At 37.2% G+C, this 25,660-nt stretch overlaps 2 protein-coding genes across 4 annotated transcripts; both read left to right on the forward strand.

The window, feature by feature from the left end:
- Nucleotides 1–335: 335 nt before the first annotated feature.
- mtmr1b (myotubularin related protein 1b) lies at nucleotides 336–16,889 on the forward strand. 3 transcript variants are annotated; one of them, XM_077196134.1, is made up of 17 exons: nucleotides 336–558; nucleotides 1,233–1,338; nucleotides 2,581–2,646; nucleotides 6,103–6,223; nucleotides 6,666–6,741; nucleotides 6,994–7,088; nucleotides 7,550–7,657; nucleotides 8,088–8,189; nucleotides 8,294–8,377; nucleotides 8,494–8,643; nucleotides 9,192–9,380; nucleotides 10,858–11,043; nucleotides 12,839–13,045; nucleotides 13,143–13,235; nucleotides 13,355–13,468; nucleotides 14,406–14,582; nucleotides 15,837–16,889. In XM_077196134.1, exons 3-17 carry the CDS (start codon nucleotides 2,588–2,590, stop codon nucleotides 15,984–15,986), a joined length of 1,911 nt encoding a protein of 636 aa, XP_077052249.1. In that variant the 5' UTR covers nucleotides 336–558; nucleotides 1,233–1,338; nucleotides 2,581–2,587; the 3' UTR covers nucleotides 15,987–16,889. The 3 variants fall into 3 exon arrangements, with proteins under 3 accessions (XP_077052249.1, XP_077052240.1, XP_077052261.1); XM_077196125.1 differs by lacking the exon at nucleotides 6,103–6,223 and having other exon boundaries at nucleotides 346–558; XM_077196146.1 differs by lacking the exons at nucleotides 2,581–2,646; nucleotides 6,103–6,223 and having other exon boundaries at nucleotides 359–558.
- A 475-nt stretch (nucleotides 16,890–17,364) lies between these two features.
- hmgb3b (high mobility group box 3b) lies at nucleotides 17,365–22,005 on the forward strand. The gene is made up of 5 exons (XM_077196161.1): nucleotides 17,365–17,484; nucleotides 19,194–19,373; nucleotides 19,478–19,620; nucleotides 19,725–19,899; nucleotides 21,112–22,005. The coding sequence occupies exons 2-5, from the start codon at nucleotides 19,224–19,226 to the stop codon at nucleotides 21,253–21,255; spliced, it is 612 nt and encodes a 203-aa protein (XP_077052276.1). The 5' UTR covers nucleotides 17,365–17,484; nucleotides 19,194–19,223; the 3' UTR covers nucleotides 21,256–22,005.
- Nucleotides 22,006–25,660: the final 3,655 nt, after the last annotated feature.

Below are 25,660 nucleotides of genomic sequence, written 5' to 3' on the forward strand. Positions count from 1 at the left end.
TTTTCCCCATTAATTGTGAATAGCTGCTAAGAAGGCAGGATTTGGATTTGGAAGAAGAAGAATTGTTCAGAGCCAGATGGGTGCTCTCTCACTCCTAACTCCCCCAAGATTTTACATGAAATCCTTAAGACGCTTTCCAAACATTATCTCACGCTATTGCATTTTGGGTAACGTAGTCTTGTTGATATGTATTAGCGCTGGCGTGGCGGTGCGGGAGGCGAGTTTACGAATTGTACTGCGTTGAAGGCTGAGCATTAATATTTATGACTAAAGTCTTTGCCATTGGAAGATATGGACGCAACGTAATTAATATTCATGAGCAGCCCGTCACCATTGGTAGTTTATGCAGCACAGGCCTGATTAACATTTATGAGCGATATCCCTAGACAGTGATTTCGCGTCTTTGCGTTGCGAGTCACGAAGTTTTAGCGTTATCAGTTGTATGGCACACGATGAGCCTTGGATATGTAACATAGCGTGATTTTGACTTTTTGTAAGCTTACAGAGGATGGACAAGCGACAGACCGCACCACAGTCAAACCCTGACACTCCAGACAGGTCAGTGCCAATAACACCCCTTTTATATATTATAGCACCCCATCTACACCATCAGTGTCATGGTTGCAATCGCTGTGTAGATATGACGAGGTGTCATAAACCAGGTGTTTCACCGCGTTCTTCGGTTTAGTTACTGAGTGACTTGATGCAAACAAAATCATTGGGCTCACTTTGTTAGTGAGAGTAGGCTTTATCACGCTGATGACTTCTCTTTATTAAAGGTGCACTTTTTTATAGCTAATTAATGTTTTACTCATGGAATAAACAGCGGTTATAATCTTGTTAAATAAATGATCCACGCATACATGAGATGACTCCAGACAGTCTTAGAAAAAGCGTTTGTTATTCAGTGCAGCGGGTCGCCCCCTCATGGGCGCCGCTGTGTTGATATCACGTGACCAGCCGTGCCATGTAATTGGCTGAGTTACTAATAGTAAAAAAGTAAACAGTAATTATAATTCCTTTCAGCCAGTGCTCAAGACATTTTAAAAAGTATGACTATAAAAGTACATAAACTACAGATGCAACAGCAGAGTCTGAGTCAACAACATTGTAAAGAATGACTATTGGGGTGAATAAGAGACAGCTGAATAAACAAATGCTTACTGAGTGTGCTTATACATATATTACTTTTTAGAAGTATTGCATAACTTACTAACACTTTTATATTATAGTCCCACAGGGGCTCATGTTGAATGGTGCAAACAACTGATTGCAGCCACAATGTCAAGTCCGATCTCTGGATCCATCAGCTCAGAGACGATTTCTAGAGAGTGCAAGGTATGTGTATGTGCTAGTGTTTATACTAATTATTATATATATATATATATATATATATATATATTTTTTTTTTTTTTTTTTAAGAAATTCTCAACACAGATCTCTTTCGGTTTGGATTGCATTACTTTTACAAAGAACACATCTGCTTTGTAGATACTCATGAGACTTATGTTCCCTGATTTATTCATGTTTTCTTTTCACTTATATTTCATCATCGGTGGCAATACGTAGAGGCAGTAGACCGCATACAGAACCAAACAATATGATGAATCATGTAAATGCTCACTAACTCAAAACAGGTTTCTGTTTTTTTTATTTATACATTGCCAGAGATCTCCACCCAGTGTTTTTAGTTTATACACTCTTATGCAAGAGTCAGCATAGTTTAGACAACTTCTGTTTTTGTCATGAAACCACAGTGGATCAGAACATTGCTGATCAAGTTGTTTTGTCAAGTCTACTCTCCACGGTTTCTAACAAATTTCATATGAAAAATAAATGATTTACTTTTTATTTTGTTACAAAACCCTTTCGGTGGAACATGAAGGCTTATTTTTTCCTGGCCATATCCTAGAATCATAAAAGAATCATAAAAATAGTCCAGATAAATCTGCTGTAACTACTTCTGATGTCAAATGAGCTTTGTGTGAGGATTGGCATATGGACCAATTTTATAAAACATTAATGGGGGGAAAAAGTTATGGAACTTCAAACTTTGATGACTCTCATGAGTTGAGATCTACTTTTCTGTTAATTAAGCAGAACCTCTGATTGATTCTGACACTGCTTCTGTTTTGGTTATTTAAAGGGGTCATATAGCATGTCAAATTAATGTACTTTTGTCAAATTAAACCTTTTAAATAAAAAAAGTTGACTATTATAACAAATTGTAAATTTCAGAACTTCTCTTTCCAGTCAAAAAAAAACCTATATTGAAACATAAAAGTAATGTAATTTTTTTATGTTAAAATACTTGTGCCCATCCAAGTCAGTCTCATACTGTTCTTTTCCGAGTTTTTGGTGCAGAAACATTGACTAACATTTAAGACGTCTGGAAAAATATAAAGCGATACAAAATGTGTATGAGCCCTTTTGACCTTATTACACCTGCGTGAAAGCTTGTAGTTCTCATAGTTTCTTGAAATGATTGCATCTTTCTGGTGTGTGGTTTCATGCACTGCTCTCTTTTTCTTTCTCTTTCCTCATCGATCTCTGTTGTGTTGTGGTGTTTCTTTGGTGCAGGACTGTGATGTGGAGGTTAAAGAATATCTCTTGGACAGTGACCCTCAACAGACTGCCCCCTCTTCGGCAAGTCTTTCTCTGTGTGTGTTTGTGTGTGACTCAACTTGTGTGACTCATAATTACTTGCTTACAAACAGAAATAGACCGTTTCAAGACACTTACATCCAAATATCTATCTATCTATCTATCTATCTATCTATCTATCTATCTATCTATCTATCTATCTATCTATCTATCTATCTATCTATCTATCTATCTATCTATCTATCTATCTATCTATCTATCTATCTATCTGTTTTTCTGTCTATCTATCTGTCTATCTGTTTTTCTGTCTGTCTGTCTATCTATTCATCTCTATCTATCTGTCTATCTATCTATCCCTCTGTCTGTCTGTCTATCCATCTCTCTGTCTGTATCTATCAATCAATCAATCAATCAATCTATCTATCTATCTATCTATCTATCTATCTATCTATCTATCTATCTATCTATCTATCTATCTATCTATCTATCTATCTATCTATCTATCTATCTATCTATCTATCTATCTGTCTGTCTGTCTGTCTGTCTGTCTGTCTGTCTGTCTGTCTGTCTGTCTGTCTGTCTGTCTGTCTGTCTGTCTGTCTGTCTGTCTGTCCAGCTATTCGTCTCTATCTATCTGTCTATCTATCTATCCCTCCACCTGTCTGTATGTCTGTCTGTCTGTCTGTCCGTCCATCTGTCTATCTATCTATCTATCTATCTATCTATCTATCTATCTATCTATCTATCTATCTATCTATCTATCTATCTATCTATCTATCTATCTATCTATCTATCCCTCCGTGTTTCTGTCTGTCTGTCTGTCTATCTATCTATCTATCTATCTGTTTATCTATCTATCCCTCCGTCTGTCTGTCTGTCTATCCATCTCTCTGTCTGTATCTATCTATCTATCTATCTATCTATCTATCTATCTATCTATCTATCTATCTATCTATCTATCTTTCCCTCCATCTGTCTGTCTGTCTATCTATCTATCTATCTATCTTTCCCTCCATCTGTCTGTCTGTCTATCTATCTATCTATCCCTCCGTCTGTCTGTCTGTCTGTCTATCTATCTATCTGTTTATCTATCTATCCCTCCGTCTGTCTGTCTATCCATCTCTCTGTCTGTGTCTATCTATCTATCTATATATCTATCTATCTATCTATCTATCTATCTATCTATCTATCTATCTATCTATCTATCTATCTATCCCTCCGTCTGTCTGTCTGTCTGTCTATCTATCTATCTATCCGTCCATCCGTCCGTCCATCCGTCCATCAATCTATCTATGTCTGTCTGTCTGTCCGTCCGTCCGTAAAATCTTGTAAATATGAGTTCTTGCATTGTCTGCTTATTATAATGAACTGATTTTTTATATTTACCATAATTTTGTTGTCCATTTAAATGCACTAATTATAATATTTGGATATCATTTATTTTCATGCTTGCCTGCAAAGGCACTTTAGATTTATTACTGTGAACACATTTTCACTTTGTTTTTACCCAGTCTAAATTATTTTCTGTGACGCAGATGCTGTTGAAAGAGCATGATTTGTATTTGAATCTGCTATATGCCTTTTCTCTATTATTGATATAGCACATATCTGAATGTGTGAGGTGGAAAATACAAATGGCTTGACTCATATGCCATTATGAAATATCACCACCCCGTGCCATCTTTCTAGGGCTTTATTAGCATAATGCTGAACAGATCTCCATAGATCTTTTGTCTTGGTGAAGGTCAAGCCTGTTGAATTCCACAGTGCTGTCGTTGTCCTGCAGCTGGACCGCAACAGAATGACTGAATTCTCTGATTCGTCTGTGTCCACGAAGCTGCCAAACAGTTCTGTCACTGTGGGTGGAGCAGACGCTCATCCCTCTGAACTCCCTACTGCTTGCTGACAGCAGTTTGCTCACAGAAACAGCTTTTTCAGGGACAAAACATGGACTTGTGGTTCATGGGATCTTAAAAGATAATGCATGTAGACCAGAGTTTTACTAGTTACTGGTGCTAAATTTACTATCAAGATGCTAGAGTTTTGTACATGGTTGCCAGAACGTTACTCTGTTTGCTTAGTGTATTTTAGCTATGTGAAGTGCATATTCCCTTCTGTCAAAGTTAATGAAAGCATCAAAAAATATGAATCTCACTAAGATTTTCTCCAGTCCTCTGAATTACAGCTCTGCCTTTCGCGTTTAGTTTACAGCCTCGAACATTGGACCGGCTGTTTGCTTTAGGCAGAGAGAGAACTTAAAGTTTGGGAGTGGTGAAAAGGAATCCACATACAGAGTATTTTTGTATCTGAGGGGTATTTTTCCTAATCACCTAATTTATGTCTATAGTTGTACTTGCTTATTTAAGGATTTATTTAAGAGTGTTTGTGTGTGTGTGTGTGTGTGTGTGTGTGTGTGTGTGTGTGTGTGTGTGTGTGTGTGTGTGTGTGTGTGTGTGTGTGTGTGTGTGTGTGTGTGTGTGTGTGTGTGTGTGTGTGTGTGTGTGTGTGTGTGTGTGTGTGTGTGTGTGTGTGTGTGTGTGTGCGTCACGTGTGTGTGTTTGTTTGTTTGTTTGTTTTGTAAAGCCTCATTCAGACTGTCAGTCCAAATTTGATTTTTGTGGATATCAGATTTAAACCCGATCAGATTTAGCATGTGTGGACGGCAAAAAAATCTCATGAATGCGATTTTTTTTACAATTATTAATTATGTGTTCAAGCACGAAGTGCTAAAAACCTATTGTAATTGCTATTTGAAAAAAAAAGATTCCCCTAAAACGGATTGTGCAGGCCAAACCGTAAGGCCTAGAGACTTGAAACTCGGCCAGATGGTAGGCCATAGCCTAACTCATAGATCGTTGGTCCTAGCCTCAATCATGCCACTGTGATCCTTGGCTCAAGACGGACAAGATGTATATCTCCGATTTCGATTTAAGCAACAAAAAAAAAAAGTTATGTCGGATTTTGTCCAAAACCTACTTTTGCGAACTAGTCCCTGGTTTTTCGCCCGATCGGAACCAAACCAGTCTAGGCCTATTCTCTGGACTCTCTAGATCAATAATTATCGAAAAAAAGTTGATATTTTGCAATTGGGTGGCTGTAACTGGGTCATTTAGAAAAGGGGTGTGGCAAAATACAGTCAAAAGCCTATAAATCATAAATAAAAACTCAGAACTTCACAAAAAATTCATCAAAAAGTTGATGAGCATATGTGTCATAACATGGTGAAAAAGCATGCAAAGTTTCATGGAGATCGGACCATAGGTGGCGCTATAACTGTCAAAAAGGTCTCATTATTATTTGGTGTTCAAGCACGAAGTGCTGAAAACAAGGTCTATTCCAACTATGATGTCAGTGGTTAAATGCTTGCTACATGAAACTTAATGTCTTCTGATGCTTTTGAGCTTAACTGCCTTAACTGCTTGAACACTGATAAATGCTGCTTGCACTTATTTTTTTGAAATACATTCATATGTGGTTGTCTTGTCGTGTTGTAAATAGGACAACATCTGTATTGCAAACCCCTCCATGTTGCGGTTGTTGTTTTTCGCGGATAGCTACCAACGCTATTGACGTTGTCTCAAGCTCTTCAGGATTACATGAAAATCACTCGCTGAAGCAGGTGGGTTATAAACTTTGCAGAGCAGTGGGCCTCCAGAACCAGAGTTGAAGACCTACTGTATGCCGTAGACTTTCACTGAAGGGGGAACATAGGCTATATTTAGGAACCATAATATTACATTGGGCTCTGGGTTTGCTCTTATGACTTTACCAGAAACCAGCCACAACACCTTAATAATGGCAACACCCAGGCAAAATGGCGGTGAGTTTTACATATTCTGATTATGTACGCATTAACCTAATTACAAAAAGCCAACATTCTAGGTTCTAGAAAATTCAAATAAGACAGCTGGCATATGCCTGTATTAATCAGAATTTTGGATGATTTAAATAACTTCTGAAGAACATCTTATCAGAATAAAGCTTATTCAGAATATGGACCTTAATCGTAAAATGATGTGCATGTAATCATATCAAAATGTGTTTGTTCCAATGTGTGACAGGCTCTCAGAGAAGGAAATAAGCAGGCTCAGATGGAGGAGGCTCCACGTGTTCCTGGAGAAACCATCAAGGCTATCGGTAATTACATCTTTTTACCTGATGTAACAGTACAGAACCACCATGAAGCATAGCAAGTTAAACATAATATGACATATAAATATGACATATAAAAAAGTTATAATTTAGGTCACAAGGTCAGTGGACAAGGCTTTAAATATTATTGTTGTCCTTTTTTAGGTAGTATAGGTTAAGCAAAAGTAGATGGAATAGTCTTCCATACATATGCACATCAATGGTAGATAACCTTTGTACGCTGTGGTGTTTTCACAGTCAAAGACGTCATGTATATCTGTCCATTCTCTGGGGTTGTGAGAGGGACTCTCACCATCACTGATTACAAGCTCTACTTTAAGAGCCTGACACGGGTAAACGCACTCTTCTACTTATTTTTACATAATCGAAAGACAGTGACATACGGTGACCCAGTAGTGCACAACACGACGTAATTTAAAAACGGAAATAAGCCATGAGACAGATTTATAATGAGAACATTATAATTGTGTGCTAGGGACATGGATTTTTAATGTTAATACTTTTGTTTTTGTAATCAGGCTCTCAAAAATGATATAAAAATTTGGATTTAGATTTATCTGCCAATATATCGGTTATCGGATTTCAAATATAAAGAATTATCGGTTATCGGTATCGGCCAAAATGTTCATATAAATTATTCCAAAACTTTTGAACAGCATTGTACTGAGTTTCTGTTGAGTTACTGTCTAGTATATTGATTAAATAAGTGCTTTTATTCCCGTGTGTTTTCTCAGATCTCAACAAGCACAAATGTTTTGATTGGTTATTAAGGTTGTTTCTGTGTTTGCAAAAGGATTCTCCATTTGTGCTGGATGTGAATCTTGGAGCTGTAAGCAGACTTGAGTCTGTCGCTGTTCAGAGTCACGGAGACAACACTCAAGGACTTGAGATAGTCTGCAAGGCAAAGGACAAATAAGTTTTCTTCTTTTTTTACCCTTCATTGGCTCTTGGCCTATGGAAGCTTGTTTCTGCCACTGAATAAAAAATTAAAAAAGGTCAAAAAGAAAATATTTTTTTCTCGCAATTGCGAGTTTACATTGCGCAAATCTGACTTTTTTCTCAGAATTGCATGATATAAAGTCACAATGGCGTGATATAAACTCACAATGGCGAGTTATAAAGACAGATTTGCATAATATAAAGTTGCAATTGCGAGATCTCAGAATTGCAAGATGTAAAATCGCAATTGCGAGAGAGAAAAAGTCGCAATTACCTTATTTTATTTTTTATTCTGTTGCAGAAACAATATTCCATACATGGCCCCTTCCCTTTTCTGTCTTAGCTTTTTATTCTCTTGCACACACTTTAAAATTTACCATTTCTTTTCACAGGACCTGAGAAACCCCCGGTTTGCGTACAAGAAGGAGGGACAGAGCGATTTGGAGGTGTTTGAAATAATGTCAAAGTATGCGTTCCCTCTCTCCCACAACCTGGTACGACTTCTTGAAAACACCCACATATGACACTTGCGTGAGGATGTGCTATACACACCATAGCGCACTAGCTGACAATGTTTCAGTGTGTTCTCTTCCCTCAGCCTCTATTTGCCTTTAAATACCGAGAGAAGTTTCCAGAAGATGGCTGGAAGATCTACGACCCAATCGCTGAGTACAAGAGACAGGTAAGATCTGTCATTACCGCTCACCATATGCAAAATGTTTGTATCAGGACAGGTAATAATTTTGATATTGCATTATGTTCTGATGTGCCTGATGTCGATGTTTTGGGTGATGGCAGGGTATTCCAAACGAGAGCTGGATCATCAGTAAAGTGAACAGCAGTTATGAGGTGTGTGAGACGTATCCTGCTCTGCTGGTCCTGCCTTCAAACGTCTCAGAGGACGAACTGAAGAGAGTGGCGGCATTTAGGGCCAAACGACGTTTCCCTGTAAGAAGGGTTTTTTTTGTTTGTTGTTTTTAAAATCTTGTTTAACAGTTAAGTTTTACTTTACAACGGGCCTTTGTTTGGCCAAATTAAATATCCTCTAGCAACATCTATATTGTAATCAGTGCTATTATAGTTAACGAAAACGGGTTTGATTCTCAGTACAGGCATGGTTTGCAGTGTGTGTGTGTTCACTTATCACTGCTCCTAATGTGTGTCCTCTAACTTGGATGGGTTAATGCATAGGACAAATTCCGAGTATGAGTTACCATACTTGGCCTTCACATGTCACTTTCACATAAAGAGTGATATCAAGTGGCTGAGTTGTATACTTACTTTTTAATAGGCCTTCTCATTAACACCATTATTAATAAATTCAGACCGATTTGCAAATACGCAACGCACTCGAAAACGAGAGGTATTTATCACGTCAACATCGCCGTAACCAATCATAATGCTATGGAGGCAGTTTTTACCTATGGTTTTAAATATTAAATGCTGTTTTATTTGTTCTGTCATGACCAGCGCCTTAAACCTAATCATTCCCTCAGGTGCTGTCCTGGATTCACCCTGAGAGTCAGGCCGCTATAGTGCGCTGTAGTCAGCCACAGGTGGGCCCGTCAGACCGTCGCTGCAGGGAGGATGAACGGTACCTTCAGACCATACTCGACGCCAACGCTCAGTCTCATAAGCTCTGCATCTTTGATGCTCGCCAATGCACTGTGGCTGACACCAACAAAGTAAGAAACTGTTTTAAAAAACAAATACTACAGCCAGTGTTGGGGGTAATGCGAGTTACGTAATCAGATAACTTTTTTCAAGTAACTTGTAAAGTAACGCATTACTTTGAAATTTACCACAAAATATCGAGTTGTTAGCGCAAGTTACTTTGTTTTTCCATTTATTGCCTGACATCTGTTCTGTCCCCATGTTGAGAGAAATCGTAATTAAGGTCCAGAGTCGTTGTGTGCGCTGTGTGTGAACTTTACGGTCATTGAATTTCTAGACTAAATGTGAGCATTTACTCATCTCACTTGCACAAATACAGATTCAGCAGTCCTCAAAATGAATAAAAACTGTAAAATGCAAACTCAGAATATTACGCAAACCCTGAATAATGGAATGTTCAATTATTAAAAGATTATTTAAAAATAAATAATTAAATTACTAAAAAGCAAACAAACAAGCCTAGCCCAGGTGAGGAAAAATGAACGCAAAAGTAATGTAACATTACTTTCCATAAAAAGTAATGCAATTAGTTACTTTTGTAGGGAGTAACACAATATTGTAACGAATTACTTTAAAAAGTAAATTTCCCCAACACGTTTATTCAGAAAGGACATGTTAAATTGATCAAAAGTGACAGTAAAGACATTTATAATGTTACAAAAGATTTATATTTCAAATAAATGCTGTTCTTCAGGGAATCCTGAAAAAAAAACTGTTTCGACAAAAAAAAAAAATCAAGCATCACTACTGTTTTCAACATTGATGATAATAAGAATGATTTCTGAAGGATCATGTGACAGAGTAATGATGCTGAAAATTCAGCTTTGCATCTCAGGAATAAATTTTAACATTTTAAAATGTATTCAAATAGTAAACAGTTCTTTTAAATCATAACTGTCTATATTACTGTTTTGACTCTATTTTTTTGATCAAATAAATGCATTAAAAGGAAAAACAAATATTTTTAGTGAGGCAGTACATGCATTGGTACAATTGAGATAAATGTTTTATACAAAAATCATATACATGAGATGTTTGAGAAATCTTGCATACAATGCATATCAGTAAGGGAGGAATTGAGCTTATTAACCTGTTTTAGTTTCTAAATTTACTTAGAAAAGCGGTTGATTATCAGTTGTAGTCTTAAATACTAAAAAAGTATGAATACTGGTTTCACTGAACCAGTTTAAAGCTGAACACAGACTAAAACTAAAGGGATAGTTCACCAAAAAAATTAAATCTGTCATCGTTTACTCACCCTCAGGTCATTCCAAAGCTGTATAACTTTCTTATGTGGATTAAAAAAGAAGTTCAGTTCAGTTTTGCTATGAAAGAAATGATAGAAAGCCTATAGATTGATGGGCTGTGTCAAAACATGGTCCCCATACAAGTTACAGCATCATGTGAGATGACCATTTTGTGCCAGCAACAAATCCATTACTGTACCAGATTTTCTGGAATGGCTGATATGTGGCTCCACATTTATAGACCAAAGATGGAGGATATGAGAATGAGAGTTTCTACATCAATGTAGAGCTGAACTTTCTGGAGATCCCCAACATACATGTGATGAGAGAATCTTTGAGGAAACTCAAGGAGGTGGTGTATCCTGCCATCGACCAACAACACTGGTTCTCATCTGTGGATTCTACGCACTGGCTGGAATACATCAGGGTGAGATTATGATTATGTCACTACACCATGTTCGTTTTTGAAGGCATGATCGAATCAGGTGGTCATTACATCCTGACTTTCATACTCATGAATTTTCGTTGATGGTTCTGTTCTGTATGTTTTCAAATATTTATTTCACTTTAATATACAAGCAAGGAATTTAATTGGCTTATTCTGTAGAGAGGCTTGATGATGTCACCTTCTAGGGCTGGATTCATGAACATCTTCTAAAAAAGAATTTCTCAAGATAAATTCCAAGAAGTTCATAAGAATGTTTCCTTATCAAGTGGAATTATTTAAAAATCATGCATTGCTGTCCATAAAAAAAGTAACTAAGTAACGCAATGAAGGTTATGCGCAATAAACTTCAGTATTCTGTAAAACCGGTTTCATCGCTTCCGGTTCAGGTCTTTTGTTTTTTTTTATATTTTATTATTTCTTGAAGTTGCAAGACATAAATACACATTTGGTCATATTAAACAACATTTTTGTCTTGTCTCACATCAGCTTTTTTTTTTTTTTTTACGAGAAAAAAAATAAATAAAAAAAAATAAAAAAAATAAAAGAAATACAATAAAACAAAATAACAAACAGACTGGTAGCAAGAACAAAAACAGGGGAGTGTCTCAGGTACTATATTTCACACAAAATCTGATCTTATTGGCCGAATAAATTTTAAGAATCCATTCCATATTCTCTCGAATTTATCCATTTCAAATCTACAAGTGGAAGTCAGTTTCTCCATAACGTATATATCATGCATGACATCAACCCAATTTTCCTTTCTTGGCGCTTCCACCTGTAGCCATTTCCTAGTAATTCCCTTTTTTCCTGCTAGTAACATGATTTTAAACATTTTGCAATTCAGATTCTTTTTACCTTGCATATACCTTGGTTCAGGTCTTTTGTATGTGCTTTGTTTAATATAGAGCCGTTTCACTCAAGATACCTTCAAATGAACGGGCAAAGACGAGCATAATTGATGTCCATCTCATTAGTATCATTAGTATGCAGATTAATGTCTAAAAGTTTTTTTTCTTCTCACTACCATTTAGATATTTAAATCGAATAAAATAGCAACAATAAAGATTGCAAGTTACTTTTTTATGGAGTAATGCAATGTTGTAATTCATTACTTTTTAAAGTAATCTTCCCCAACACTTAAGAAAACTATAATGATAACTATATTAGCCTCAATCGTTATATAGTTATAGCGTTATGTAGCTTGCGCTTATAGACATACTGTATATGTCTGCCACTTTAAATGCTCGAGCAGGGTTGATTCTGATTGGCTGTCAATGTTTTTAATGTTCATCAGTTGGGAAAAAATTGTTCTGAAAGAGATTTCAACAATATAATTTCTCTTTTCCGTTATCGTTATAGTTGTGGTGTGGACTCTGCTATTTATGTGTAAATATATAATGTTTCAATGCACTGCTTTTCCATTGATTTTCTATGGAAGAAAGAAAAAAACATAATAGGAAATTAACTTGTTCGCTCAGTTCAGCTGAATTTTAATTGGATAAAGAAAATATATATTTATTATTTAACCAAACCTGTTTTTTTAGCTTTAGTACCGTCGAAAAGTTACATACGGCACCTTTAACAGGTTAAAAGTGCAGAAATTATACACTTTCCTGTTTATCATACTCTAGATTTGTCTTTCCCACATTTTAGGTAGCTCAAATTATTAATTAATCATTAAAAAATTAATAATTTAGAGAAAGAAAACAATTAAATCTTAACTAAATAAAAAGTATTTCTTAAAGGTACAACCTCACTGTTTTTTCTGTAGCTTTTGCTAGCAGGTGCGGTTCGCATCGCGGACCGAATCGAGTCGGGTAAGACGTCAGTGGTAGTGCACTGCAGTGATGGCTGGGACCGCACGGCTCAGCTCACCTCTCTGGCCATGCTCATGCTGGACGCGCACTACCGCTCGCTCAGGGGCTTCCAGGTGCTGCTGGAGAAGGAATGGCTGAGCTTCGGACACCGCTTTGCTTCGGTCAGTAACATTCTGCATAAGGAAAAACACATACTCCGTTGAATGTGTACAAACATCTCACTGTATCTTCCTCTACCTCTGTGTTTCTGTCTGTTAGCGCGTGGGACATGGAGATGGGAATCACGCAAACTCCGAGCGCTCGCCTCTCTTTGTGCAGTTCATCGACTGTGTCTGGCAAATGACACGACAGGTGAGGAAAAAGTGGCAAGTGGAGCAGAGGAAAAAAAAAATGAAACCTGTATGATACTACGTTATTATATCAGCCTTTTACATTTTTTAGCAAATTTTTCTCTTTTGTTCTCTCCATAGTTTCCCTCTGCATTTGAGTTCAATGAGCTGTTTCTGGTCACGGTGCTTGATCACCTCTACAGCTGCCTGTTTGGGACGTTTCTTTACAACAGCGAGCAAGAGCGAGTCTCGAAGGCAAGAACAGATGTGTGCAACTGTTATGCGCATTAATGTCACTTGGTTTTAGTGCCTGTTTACACCTTGTCATGCGTTTTCAGTGTTTGGATAGCTGTCAGATCGTGAAAAGACCCGGTGTAAAAGCTCTCTGAAAAGCTTTCGGATTTAAAAGGGACCTGTTATGCCCCTTTTTACAAGATGTGATAGAAGTATAGAGTGTCCCTAAGATGTGTCTGTGAAGTTTAAGCTCAAAATACTCCACAGATCATATTATACCATGTTGTAAATGACCATTTTTGAGTGGAAGGAAAAACATGCTGTTTTCTTGAATGTATCTTTAAATGCAAATGAGCGCCTGCTCCCCACCCAGCTTTCCAGAAGAGGGCAGAGCCTCTACAGCTTGTGCGTCAGGTTTTGATTATCATCTCTATCGCGGTTACGCTCACGTGACATTGCAGTTCTTCATCATATTGAAAGTTTATATAACTGCATGCGTTTTAAAGCCATATCAGTCTTGACTTCTGATATATGGATTTCTGAGCGCACCCATCCGAAGCTCGCTCACAGAAAGCTGGAAGTCAGACGGCGGGTCCCGTGAGAATTAAACCAAGTTCTCTTTCACGTCTTATTGCGCTTAAACTGTCAAATACGCACAAGGTTATGTCACAAACATATGAGTACCTCTTCAGCAAGCTAACGTGTAAAATCCTTTATATAAAACTGAACGTAAGTCGCAGACGCTCAAAACTAGACTAAATAATCTTACCAGTGCCTCTCTCTCTCTCTCCTATTTCGGTCTCTGATCTTGAAATTAGCTGATGATAAATAAAATGCAGCTCATATATGTTGCTTTGGTTGACGTGAACTGGAATTTAAGTGACCAGGTGTAAACCGTGCTTAAAGTAATTCTGTCATGATTTACTCATCCTCATGTCATTCTACTCTGATTGTGCAGGAGATTTACAGTAAGACCGTGTCTCTATGGTCGTATGTGAACAGCCAGCTTGAGGAGTTTACCAACCCGCTGTATGTGAACTACGAGCACCATGTTTTATATCCGGTAGCCAGTCTGAGACATCTAGAGCTTTGGGTCAGTTATTATGTGCGCTGGAATCCTCGCATGAGGCCACAGGTGAGCAAGGTTGAGCTAATGTTTAATAACTCATCATTCCACATGTGTTTCAGTGGAAGTAGGTGAAAATGTGTTTTGTGAACTTGTTGAACTGTAAAGCCTGACATTTGAAATAATAGTAAGACAATTTATATACTTTTTTTATGGAACAGTTTATTGAACCTTTAGACAAAATATTTTTAAAAAGAATTCCATTTGTGTTTTTTGAGTATCATATTCGATACATCATAGTCAAGGAGGGAGAAAACGCATAATTTTTATTTGCTTAGGCCAAAACTAAGCAAAAATATGCAATTTGGTGCAGCTGCTGATATTTATGTGTAATATTTATATAATTTTGGCCATATATTTATATGGTTAAAAGAGTAGGAAGGAATTCTGATTTCTTTTAATGTAAATAAATTAGGTATTTAACATTATTTGCAGTATTTGCATATACATATCAGTAGACTGACACTAGATCACTCAATCATTTCTTCTTCTAATTTCAAACTTCTAAGGATTTCCTTAAAATGTTATTTTATACATGCAAAAAGTTTTATTTATATGATATTATTTACTCAGACTTCAATAAAAATACTGAAATGTTGTTTGTTTTCCAATGTTGAATGGGAATTTAAGTCCACCCTATAGTATGTATTCATTTATATATACATTTAAATTAGATTATTTTTATGTGTAGTAACCTTTATTCTTCATTTATTTCATTGTTTTATGATGGGGTGGGATTTGGGAAACCTGTTTAGAAATGATCACTAGTGTACACCATAATGTAGGAGTAAAGGGTACGTTTCTGCTTTCCACTGCGATGCTTTTCTATTGTTTTCCTCTATAAACGTGCTACATTGACATGTATTCGCCATTTGATTTACAATGCCGTTAATACTGCCATTGAATACTTCACATTTGGGAGCAACAAATGAACTTGGTTGCTCACGTCAGCTGAATTTTAATTGGATAAAGAATATATTTATATGAAACATTTGTACTATTGTTTTTATCTCCTGCTTGAACTTAATATAACTTTTTTTTTAGAGTACAGAGTCCTTTTTTGCATTTTGATAAAGTATAAAAAGGCAATTTAACTATTATTTATTGTTACATTTGACATTTATATGTATTTATTTTTATAGGGATTTTAATTGGACCTTTGTATTATTTGTTTATTTTCATTTTATCTTGCAATTTAATTGAAATTTTACACAAGTTGAAAATGTTGTGATGTAAAAACTATAGGCTCTGTCTGTCTGTCAGGTTCCTGTTCATCAGAGTCTGAAGGAGTTGTTGGTCCTGAAGTCTGAGTTGCAGAAGAAAGTGGAAGAGCTAAAACGAGATGCAGCTTCATCACATTCTTTCTCCTCTTCCTCAGAGCATGAAGGCATACCGATGCAGACTACTGTCTGAGCATTTGGTCATGAGTGCCATCTAAAGGCCATGAAGCCAATGGCTAAATCCCGTAGCACTACATTCAACAAACATTTTCCATATAATGAGTTTTCTATGCATAATGTTTTGAAGGGTATTTTTATCGCGTCACTTATTGTTTGGGGTAGAAATGAAAATTGCAGATTCGGTTGATGATTTCAACATCTGAGCTTCATCAAGGGATGGGTTTCAAGCATAGGAGTGTTTTTTTGTTTGTTTTTTCATCAAATTTTGTAATTAACAATAAAATGTAATCCAGAACAAAAACACGCCTGAATATACCAGTGGCTTTGGCAAGAATGTTCTTGCTTTTTTATTGCCTCCAAGAATTACTACTAATTAAAATGTAATATAATTCAGAATCATGCATAATATAAAATATGTGGATAAATTTGCTCTGTGGTAGCTAGTGACACAATATTTTACACATAAACTGCCACCTTCAGATAAACTATTATTATTTTAAATGCAATTCAATATTACTATGACATAAGAATTACTAAAAGTTGCCTAATGCATACATATTTTATTTTCTAGATGCGTTTGTAATACCAATTTTTTAATTGTGTTTTATATACATTTTTATAATACATGTCTAATTTCTTATAAACACAGCTTAAATTTGAAGTTGTGTATATTAATGTTGAACACAATTTTGTTGTATGAAGAAAATAATCTTACAAAAACTGGTGCTATTTTTGGTAGTCCATTATATCTCATTTCTGATTTTTCTATCTGCAAATTTACTTTTAATTAGACAAAATATAGTTACTTAAATGTTTTGGGTTTTTTTTACTTTTTTTTTTAAAGCATGGGTTTGAAGTACATGTAAATGCCATTTAAGCTAAATATTTATAATAAAACAATTATTGTCAATCTTAACACTAGCTACATTTAATCTTAAAAACAATTATATCCTTGATACATGGTTGTGGAGCAATGATATTATTTTATCCATTCAGGGATTCGAGTTTGACTTTAAGTAACTTCACTTTATTTTGATTATATTACCATCTTTCTCTTTATGTAGGCCCTCCTCATATTCATATGGCATGCAAACTTCCCCAATTTCTACTCCTCAACTCAGTATTATCACACCCTAAATACTGTACAGTATGCAGTCTTTAATTGCTGAATACAGTTTCTCTATAGTGCACACTGTAGTTCACACTCACACGTGGTTTGCCACAGACCTTTTTAACTTTTGTTGTTTTGACAGCAATTCCCGGCTTTTTTTAAAATAATGGGGTGTTTCTTAGGCTTATGACCAATGCCGGCGCCCGTCTTATGAATATATAATGTATTTTGACCAATCCACAGTTGTGGAGGCTGTTTTAAATGGGCGCCGGGAGTAACCAATCAGGCGGGTCTCGTAGTGAGCTAGCGCGAGGCTGTGTGGTCTTCTATAGAGAGGAAGCGCGAGGCCGTTAGTGTGACTGACTGTGGAGAACAGACGACAGGACAAACATTTAAGAAGGTATCTATAAAGCTCTTTATTTTAAACTATTAATTGTTGCCTGATGTTCTTTTTAAAATCCTATTTTAATTATTGAAATCCTTTTTTGTTACGCAAACGATACTTTATGTATAACTAACCATTTTCTTCGTGTATAAACTGATTTACAGTGAAATATTAACGGTGGTGTGTATTTTTTTTCTTTCTAAACCATTTTGCTTTCCTTTAAGGTCCAATAAAACTACCTTTTGTTTGTCGGTTAAACCGAAGTTGGGTGACGAACATGCTTTTAAAATGGCTGGCGAAATAAAAATTTGCTTAAAAAAAATACGGGTTCCTAAATGGCCTGAAAGTCTGTCGTGAAGTGCACCGTGTAACGTTATCGTGGCTGTGTATTAGTTTCGTCTTTTCGTATATTTGCTGGTTAAAGAGAGCATTGAGCCGTTAAAGCGCTGTTAACAGCAGCCAACGCCAGTCATGGCTGGTTTGACTCTGCCTTTGTTGCAAACGGGTTTGTGCCGGGCGCGAATTTGCGAATCCTACTATGGTGAAGTGTTTGCTCATGAATATTAATTCATTCGATGACGTTGGTACGTAAAGTCTCTACAGCGTGACTTGACTTAATATACAACGAACGCCTTCACTATAGTAGGATTCGTTAATTCCCTTAACGCCCACCTAACTGCGTGTGCATGGCAACCAATCAATTAGCTATGCGGGGCGAACGTCACTGTACGTAATTAATATTCATGAATCATGTCTTTAACCTTCACGGTAGTAGGATTCGTGATTTGGCGTGCAGTGTGAAACTGGTAAAACTTTACAAAAGCTTGCCTCGCGGCACATTGTTTAATCGACAACTTTAACATGTCGACTTTGAAAAGTTACTCGCTAAATCATGACCTCGAAGTGTCTCTTGTGAAAATGGGGGTGCAAGTCATTGTTCCTCGCCGCTGATAGAGGCCATTTTAATGAATAGCGTCTGATTGAGGAGACGCGGTTAGTCATTAGCTCTTCTCACACATTGCCTGCCTTTAAACTAGTTCACGTTATACCTTTTAAATTACACTTATTTGGGACACAATCAATAATTCGCTACATCTACATTAAAAAATAAAATTATGTTTCTGTCATTAATTTGCGTTTCACAACATAAAAAAATAAACAAAATACTGCTTGAAGGGCCCGGCACCTCGGGCGAGGTGCAGAACAGAAGTTATTTATGTATGTGTGTGTATAACACTCTGATTTCCGTGAGTAAAAATCATATTTTCTTATTTTAGTTTTGAATAACTTATAATTTTTTAAAGGCTGTGAGCTACGATGGTGGTAATATATGGTATGCATCAGCCCAAATGAATTCAGTTCAATCATTAGCCTACCCATGATTCTGCACACAAAAAATGTCCACCAAACAAATATTCGAAACAATTTGCACCAAAATATCTCTTTAGCACCTGCCCACTCCCATGAAGCACTGTGGATGAAGTTAGTCAATTATGAGGGCACATGACTTAATAAAAAAAGCTATATTCCATCAATATTCCATTAAAATTGATTTTCTGGTTACTTAAACTGATAAAGTCTCTAGGGATGCGATGGCCCATGGATGATGTTAAATAAAAAGATGCATTTTATGTGCAGTGAAACTCTAGCACCTAATCATTTGTGGTTCTCTGGGTAACATGCGTGCTGCTTTTTCTTTTCTTAAATTATCTGTGTACTTTCAGGTGTGGTGATATTTGAGTGACTTCATAATAATGGCAAAGGGTGAACCAGGGAAGCCCAAGGGCAAGATGTCCGCCTATGCATATTTTGTGAAGACGTGTCGTGAAGAGCACAACAAGAAGAACCCTGGTGTCTCGGTTAACTTCTCAGAATTCTCTAAGAAGTGCTCTGAGAGATGGAAAGTAAGTAGATTATTCCTATCTATAGGTGTCTATCTCCTGAAATCAAAATCAAAATGAATAAAAAGGCTACTGCTGGGATCTTGAAGAACTGTCATTTGTTGCAGACCATGTCACCGAAAGAAAAGACTAAATTTGATGACCTGGCCAAAACGGACAAGGTCCGATATGACCAGGAAATGATGCACTACAATCCAGGAAAGAAAGGTCAGAAGCAGAAGAAGGATCCTAATGCTCCAAGGCGGCCAGCGTATGTGTTCTGTCCTTTATTCCATCCAGAATTACTTAAAATGAGCTCTAGAAGTATGGTCCTATGTGGTTCAGTTACATAAATGTTTGTCTCTGCTTTTTCAGGTCTGGATTTTTCCTGTTCTGTTCAGAGCAGAGGCCTGGTATCAAGGCTCAGAGCCCTAACCTGGGCATTGGAGATGTAGCCAAGAAACTTGGAGAGATGTGGAACAATCTGTCTGACTCTGAGAAGCAGCCTTTCCTATCCAAGGCCAACAAACTGAAGGACAAGTATCAGAAGGTGGAGAATGACCTCTCAAATGTGGTCTTATACAGTTTGAATAGTGGTTGCAATGGAGGCAAAGCAAGAGATGACGCCGGCGCCTCCATGTCATGCAGTAAAGCGCGCTACACTTTAGCTTTCACACTCTGCATGAACCCTTGGATATGGTTCAAATAGTAGCTCACATTTATTTAGGTTAACATTAGAGCAAGCGGCCAGGTAAAGTTGCTACTTGCATGTTTCAAATGATAAACCATATTTGAGGTTGATGGGAGAACATTTGGATTTCCTGCCCAAGTATTGTAATTACTGTTAACGATTTGTCCCTCACGGACTGTGACTTCGCCACTACTTGTGACTATTAGGAGGCAGCCCTAGAATTACTAATAATAATGTGAATTTTTTTAAATTATATACATTTTAAAGTGTAAATTTATTCCTTAGCAGCCAAATTTTCAGCAGCCATCCATTATTCCCGTCTTCAGTGTCACATGAAACTTCAGAAATCATTCTAATATGCTAATTCAAATATTGCTGCTAAACGTATCAACATTAAACAGTTGTGTTGCTTAATATTTCTGTTCGAGTATAAGGTGGGTTTTTTTTGCCAGTTTTTTCAGGATTTGTTAAATAGACCCCAAACCTTTGAACGATAGTGTACGCTAATATTTGTATTCAGCAAAAAAACATTAAATTGATAAAAAGATAGTAAAGATTTGTTCAAAATAAATGCTTTAAACTTTTTTTTATTTTTTTTTTATTTTAAGAATTGTTAAATAATCCCAAAAAAGTTTCATAGTTTCCACAAATATTAAGCTGCACAACTGCTTTTAACTGTGATAATGCTGTAATGATTATGGCTTATGAAACCCAAAATTCAAAATCTCAGAAAATTTTAACGTTACATGAAATCAATTTAAAAAAGGATTTTAAATACAGAAATGTCGGCCCTCAAAAAAGTATAATCATGCATTTGTAGATAGTTATATATAATATTACATCACCTTTTAATTTGAATTACTGAAATGCATGAACCGTTGCACGAAATTTGAGTTTCACCTGTATTTTTTAAATTGTAACGTTTCACAATATTGCTGTTTTTACTGTATATTATCGAATGCAGCCGTGGCGAGCATACGAGACTTCTTTCAAAAGCCTAAATCTTACCAACCCCAAACTCCTAAACCGTTGGAATTCTCAATTTCTCATGTCGTCATTTTGCCTTCTCAGGATATGGCAGACTACAAAAGAAAGGGAGAAAAAAGCGGAGCGGCATCATCTGCCAAATCCAAACCCAAGGTTGAAGATGATGACGACGAAGATGAAGACGACGACGACGAGGAGGAAGAGGATGATGATGATGACGATGACTAAAGAACTTGTTTCCCCCTAATTGAGCAGTAAGTTATTTGTTCGCTGCCAATTAGTTTAAGTCTAAGAGGTCTTGATGTCAAGGCTGCTATACACTGATCACCAGTAGACAAGCCCAATGCATGCAAGCTCTGACTTCAGACAACCAAATTCTCAATGCTGGGTTTGCTGGTGGTCCTGTTACAGCTTGCTATTAAACTGCATTGGCAAAAGCAAAATATTTCCACACAGTTCGACAATAAACAAAAGTGGTAGCAGTACATACTCTTTTTAAAACTATTTAAAGTGGTGTGTTTCTGTATGGCTGTTGACTTAAAGTTCTTTCTTTTTTTTTTTTATTCTCCCAGCTTTCAAAATGCACAATTTGTGGATAGATTTAAGGTTTCATTTTTCCGTTCGGCCACATAAGCTTCCTGCGTTGTTGAAAGGATGTTTGTGATGTGCGGTTATATTATTATTATTTGTGTAATTTTGAATGATTACATTGATAATTTTATGTGTGGAGAGACTGGGGACATTTTCAGCTTTAACCGGAGGCAAATGATCAAATGCTGGGGAAAGCTCTTATTTGCACCTTCAATTGTTACTTTTTTTTCTTTTTTTTTTATGTATAGGTGACACTGTGATTTGAAATAAACATGGCATTTTTAGATCTCAAATGATTCAAGTGACTTTCTTGTCTGCAAAATGTTCAATGTAGTGTGTAAATACTTGGGTATTTTGTCAATGTTATCAATAAAGTGTTAAATGGTAGTTTCTTTTAAGAGTGCTCATTTAATTTGGATTTGTTGTTTTTCCTCTCTATTTAATAACATTATCTGAATGCAATGATTGCACTGAACCACTAGATGTCAATAGGCACCAATTGCAAAAGCTGTGCATACAACAACCTGGAGAAAGCTATCAATAAAACCAAACTGCTATAGTAGGTAGAAAATCAGTGTGAAAATAGATGTTAACAAACCGTAAATGAAAAGTACCCTGATGACCTAACAGATTTGTCTATCCAATGGATGTTTTACTGTCCCATTGGGATTTGAATGGCAGTGCCATTGCTAACCAATGACAAATACGTCTAATAATTACACTTTCACATTCATACTATAAAATATGTTTTTTTCCCCCCCTTCATAATGGTCGTGAAGTACATACTTGTTTGATTTTGATCACTTGTTTACTTTTCTAGAGATATTTAGAAAGTCTTGTATTAAACAGTTTGACCAAATTAAAAGGCAGGAAATTCCCAGAATGCAGTTTGGCAAGCGGAAAAAAATCAATTCAAAATGGCAGACAGCATGAGAAATGTTACTTTCCATTTCAGTAGCAAGTATCAGAAAGTCGATCAAATGTTCTTACAATTTCACTTGATCAATGCAGTATGAAAATTGGGGAAAAGAATTTGTCATGACATGCTGAATTTTATATAAATTAAATTTTAAATTAATGAATGCAGTATTTTTTACATGTACGGTAAATAAAATATGAGTGTAAAGGTGTGGTCACATTTACTGTTGCTCTATATACAAAAACCAGTAATTTCAAAAGGAATCGGCTCGATCTTATGTTTCACCAGATGATGAACGCTTTATTTTTTTGGTGTTCAAGTGATTTCAAATTAGTTTGAAAGTGTGTGAACTTCATACATCACTACACTATTGACAATGGAGTGCCTTTATTATGTGAAAGAATGCACAAAGTTGAGAGTCTTTTCTTCCCTATTGTGATGAATATCAGAGTAAAACATCTCGTTACTCATCGTGACCCTGGTTCCCAGAGAGAAGGAAACAAGACATTGCGTCATAACTGATGCTAAGGGGGACACTCCCTTTTTCCTAGAATACTGAAGCCCAATAGAGTGGTGCAGGTATGACATCACTTTGTAGGCCAAAACACAAAAAAACGAGTTAGCCTTTTAGCAATTCTGGTCCCATTGTCCCAAAGTCAATGGGATTTTGGTTAAATGGCTGAACTAAGGTCTGTGGTGAACACAAGCTCAATACACTTTCACGTTTTATTCTACGGCATAAAATGCATTCATTTTACCCACATGTGATTTTTTTTTTTTCAAGTTGTTACATTTTTTGAAAAAGGCGGTTAACAAGTGGCTAAATGTGACTACAGAGGCTGTGGGGGAGATTAAACATCATCTCGCCGAACAGGTAAACTGAGTCTGCTATACAGACTCGTTATGCATTTAAATGTGCTCTTATGATCTATTCTAACTCAAATTTCTGGGAATTATTTTTTTATACAAAAACTGAAAGAGTTGGCAGAAGCTTACTGATGGTGTTGAAGTTGTGGGACCGTGGTGTAGTTCGTTTAACCTACCTTTAGCTTTTTACTTCTGGCGACTGCATTTAAGCTTAAAATTGATAAATGTTGGGTTCATCTGTGAAAATTATTAAAAATTATGCAATATGTGTGAATATTGTGTGTGAATATCATAAACTTTTGTTAATCACAGAGCTTGTTTTTTTGCCATAATTTAAGTTTAAGCCTATGGAAAAATCCTATTGGGTTTTTGTCAAGGGAACCAGTGTGATGCTTACTGCCGATTGGCCTACAAAGTGACGTCGTACCTGCACCACTCTACTGAATGGTGCTGTGCGCATCGCCTCGGAATCTTTTCACAGAGAACCATGGGTGACCATTCTCCCAGATGCTGAGCGTAATGTAGCATTTGCAACATAATGTAGCTTGTCTCGTTCCCTCCTCTCAGGGTACCAGGGTTACGTTGAGTAACCAGAGATGTTCTCTTTCGAGGTCCGTCTTTCTACATTGCATCATAGCTGACGCTAAGGGGACCATAATAACATCACACCGTGTTATTAGCGAAGTCCAACTCGGCTGAGGCGGAGCATCGACCAATAAACGCTAAAACGGCTCATGTCAGATGAAGGCGCAAGCTTAGCGATATCTCAATATAACATGGCAAAACATACATACCAGACGGTGTACATAAGCGACAGATAGTGCTTATAAATCGCCTATGCACTTCCCACAAGCAACTTTTATTAAGAGTGCTGTAAAGAGAGCAGGCGTGACTCCACTGTCTCCAGTGTTTAAAACGGCGTCATAAACTTTAGTGTGGACGGTATCAAGCCATCATCTAGTCGCTCTTAAAATGCGAGTATGACTGGTACGGGACAGTTAACAGTCTCTTCATTACACTCTTTACACCATTTCTCAAACACTCCACTTATTGGCATATTCGAAAGCGCCTAGTCGAAGGGGCACATGCCTCTGTTTTTGTGTTTAGTACACGTTGTGGCAAACATTGCATCACTAGCGGACTCCAGTGAACTCCACTCATACAGGTTCCACAGCTCCGGACTGGGGTGCCATTTGTGCCCCACTCTTGGGACAGGAGGTCTCTCCTCAATGGGACAGCCCAAGGGGCACCACCAATAATTCCATAAGCTCCGGAAACCATAGCTGGTTTGGCAATTTGGGTGCTACCAGCACCACTTACTCCAGCTCTTCCCTTGTTTTCTGTAGTACCAGGGGGAGCAGCTTCACCAGAAGAAATGCATACTTGCGGCTGAGCGGTGAGCTAACGTGTTGACACCCAGAGGGGACTGTGTCAGTGAGAAGGAAATCAGGCAGTGTGTGCTCTCTTCCGAGGCAAACAGATGCACCTACGCTTTTCCAAATATGTCCCAGATCATGGCTACTGTCCTGGGACACTGATGCAGTCTCCACTCCCCATGGACTACCCCTCTTGACAGTAAGTCCGCCCCGCAATTGACCCTTCGCAGGGAGTTTGATTGACAGGCGATCTGACCAATCATAATCCGCCAAATCCGCCATTTTTGTCCGACAAAGCAGTCAGGAGAGCTAGTAGATTAACATTGGAGGACTTGAACTTGAAAAACGGAGTGTACTGATGTCTTTCCGCTTTCATGTTTATTTGATGCTATAAATTAACCAGAAGGAAGAGATGATCAGTTCACGAGCAGCTTTAAGAGGCTCTACAGCGATCTGTCATGACACATTAAAGAGCCACAAAACGGTATTTATTTTTAAATTTCTCACAAAAATGACCAAATTTGAAAGTTGAGACTTTGTTCCATATCAGAAGTAACCTGGTCTGTCTTGTCTGTCAGCACGTTGTCAGTGTCCTCTTTGCTCCGCGATATATTTTTCACTGTGTGAGAACATGGTGTGTGGTGTGAGAGTGGCTTGGCTTGTCGGACATAGCAACAGTAACAAAAGGGGGCGGGTCTTTGCAAAAGGTCCATTCAAGTGGCCCGGGACGTGCACAGCGCAAATAGAGAGGGGATTTCGTTCGGCCCACAGAAGGATGGGACAGGACTCCTTGAACAATCCTCTCTCTCCAAGGCTGTAGCCAACATGGCGTTGTTGTTGTTGTCATCGTCCTCCGACTCGCCAAAATACACCAATCCAC

This window comes from Siphateles boraxobius, unplaced genomic scaffold (assembly GCF_051911475.1).
Source record: "Siphateles boraxobius isolate OS27281-9 unplaced genomic scaffold, OSU_SipBor_1 11, whole genome shotgun sequence".
NCBI classification, from domain to species: Eukaryota; Metazoa; Chordata; class Actinopteri; order Cypriniformes; family Leuciscidae; genus Siphateles; species Siphateles boraxobius.

What these genes read in the sequence shown, in the direction of transcription:
- mtmr1b (XM_077196125.1), top strand. Translation starts at nt 509, where the DNA reads ATGGACAAGCGACAGACCGCACCACAGTCAAACCCTGACACTCCAGAC. An exon ending in CGATTTCTAGAGAGTGCAAG is followed by an intron (nt 1,339 to 2,580) that starts GTATGTGTATGT and finishes TCTTTGGTGCAG; the next exon opens with GACTGTGATGTGGAGGTTAA. An exon ending in ACTGGCTGGAATACATCAGG is followed by an intron (nt 11,044 to 12,838) that starts GTGAGATTATGA and finishes TTTTTTCTGTAG; the next exon opens with CTTTTGCTAGCAGGTGCGGT.
- hmgb3b (XM_077196161.1), top strand. Translation starts at nt 19,224, where the DNA reads ATGGCAAAGGGTGAACCAGGGAAGCCCAAGGGCAAGATGTCCGCCTAT. An exon ending in AATGCTCCAAGGCGGCCAGC is followed by an intron (nt 19,621 to 19,724) that starts GTATGTGTTCTG and finishes CTGCTTTTTCAG; the next exon opens with GTCTGGATTTTTCCTGTTCT. An exon ending in TGAAGGACAAGTATCAGAAG is followed by an intron (nt 19,900 to 21,111) that starts GTGGAGAATGAC and finishes TTGCCTTCTCAG; the next exon opens with GATATGGCAGACTACAAAAG.